The following is a 2,088-nucleotide window of genomic DNA, read 5'->3' as shown; positions in this document are numbered from 1 at the left end:
CAAATGTACTGATCAAGTAATTCCCAACCTTGCCCGATGTTAATGGAACGAATCACAATTTAAACGGCCAGAATCTTTAGGTCGTTCATCCCATTACTGAATGGAAAAGCTTCATACGTTCATTTGTATGAGTGGGCACAAAAGCATAGATTTAGGTGTAAACCCCCCCGAACCCATTAATAGAAAAGTGTATTAATAATTTAAACTCAATTTGATTTTTTTTAAATTTTTTTGAACAAGAAAAACTTATGGTTCAAAAATTAAAACGAAATTAAATTTATGAAAAAGTTAAAATATTTGATGTGCTCACGATTATTTTGACCATGCTGTTCTATGAAGTGAGGGAACCGGAATCTTTTCCGAACATAATAGCTAAACGGCTGACTGGTCATCAGATCGCATCGAAGGGTCAAAGTACACATTGTATAGAGCAGCGTGCAGCCGATAACATTTGGGTTGGTTGAAAGAGATTCTCCAGTCTCTATCATTCCTGCTTTTTATTGATTCAGTCCCGGGCTCATTCAGTAGGCCAGAACTAGCTTGTTTGCGTTCCCTTCTTGATAACGTCACTTGTTAGTTGAGTTTCGTTCTTCGAGGTGTGATCACAGGCAGACGAATCGTTCTGGTGCAGTCGCGGAAGAGCCGTTGTGGAATTCAATTTAAATTCATAAAACCTTACGTTCAACCGGTATGGCGACCAGTTTGTCGCTTTTAAATAGAGTTAAGAATTGCGCCGCGCTTGGGGTTCGGTATGCGTCATACGAATGTACCAGGAAAAATTTGAAGTTAACCGCGGATACCAAAGTCATCTGCCAGGGATTCACTGGAAAACAGGGAACGTTTCACTGTGAACAAGCCATCAAATATGGTACCAAATTGGTCGGGGGAGTAACTCCTGGAAAGGGAGGCCAAACACATTTAAATTTACCAGTTTTCAACAGTGTTAGAGAGGCCAAAGACGCTACCGGGGCAGAGGCAACCGTCATCTATGTTCCACCACCAGGGGCGGCCAAAGCCATCTTGGAGGCCATCGAAGCCGAGATGCCCCTGATTGTATGCATCACTGAAGGGATTCCTCAGCATGACATGGTACACGTGAAACGTGCTCTACTGTCCCAAGAAAAATCTCGTCTAGTGGGTCCCAACTGTCCGGGAATCATAGCCCCGGATGCTTGTAAAATCGGAATCATGCCCGGGAACATCCACAAGAAAGGTTCGGTAGGCATTGTTTCTCGTTCCGGAACATTGACCTACGAAGCCGTTCACCAAACTAGCGAGGTCGGTCTGGGGCAAACACTTTGCGTTGGAATTGGAGGGGACCCCTTCAATGGAACCGACTTCGTTGATTGTCTTCACATATTTATGTGCGATCCGGAAACCAAGGGAATCGTACTAATTGGAGAGATCGGAGGCGTGGAAGAAGAACGGGCCGCAGAATATCTTTCTCAGTTTGTAGAAAGTGGCGAGTCTAAACCGGTTGTTTCATTCGTGGCAGGCGTATCGGCACCCCCGGGACGTCGGATGGGCCACGCCGGTGCCATTATTTCCGGTGGACGTGGCGGAGCGCAAGATAAGATTAATGCACTCGAGAAGGCAGGTGTAATCGTTACCCGGAGCCCTGCTCAGATGGGCAAGGAACTGTACAGGGAAATGAAAAGACGGGAACTGATTGGTTGAAATCTAAAGAAATTCGACAATAAATGATAAGTGGAAACCTCAATTTGTACGAAGACGTTTTCTCTAGAAAAAAAACCTAATAAGGCTGATGTAAATTTCAAATTTATTTTAGATTTCAAGAATTTAACTCAAAATAAAACTCTAAAACAATAAATCAAAATTTAAAAATTTTAATTTGAGAACACCAAACCCTTAGCTGTTCAACTATTCCTCGATTAAACCTGGTTTCACCACATTATTGGATAAAACAACCTTTCAGCGCATATGAGTATCATGAGCATTTTTTATTATTTTCATGCAAAACGTTTGCTTCAAACCTAAATTTCCGGTAAAAATCAATTTTTGTACAAACTTTGCTCATAAGTTTTGGATAAAATGCCAATCAAAGTTCGTTGACCTGTGCAAAGGATC

General features: G+C 42.2%; 1 protein-coding gene across 1 annotated transcript; it reads left to right on the top strand.

Moving 5' to 3' along the window:
• The first annotated feature begins 567 nt into the window (after nucleotides 1-567).
• Nucleotides 568-1,775, top strand: LOC129744864 (succinate--CoA ligase [ADP/GDP-forming] subunit alpha, mitochondrial-like). Its single transcript, XM_055737605.1, has one exon. It carries the CDS (start codon nucleotides 691-693, stop codon nucleotides 1,675-1,677), a length of 987 nt encoding a protein of 328 aa, XP_055593580.1. The 5' UTR covers nucleotides 568-690; the 3' UTR covers nucleotides 1,678-1,775.
• Nucleotides 1,776-2,088: the final 313 nt, after the last annotated feature.

The sequence above is a fragment of the Uranotaenia lowii genome, chromosome 2, assembly GCF_029784155.1.
Source record: "Uranotaenia lowii strain MFRU-FL chromosome 2, ASM2978415v1, whole genome shotgun sequence".
NCBI classification, from domain to species: Eukaryota; Metazoa; Arthropoda; class Insecta; order Diptera; family Culicidae; genus Uranotaenia; species Uranotaenia lowii.
This window is presented reverse-complemented; position numbering and strand designations above follow the sequence as displayed.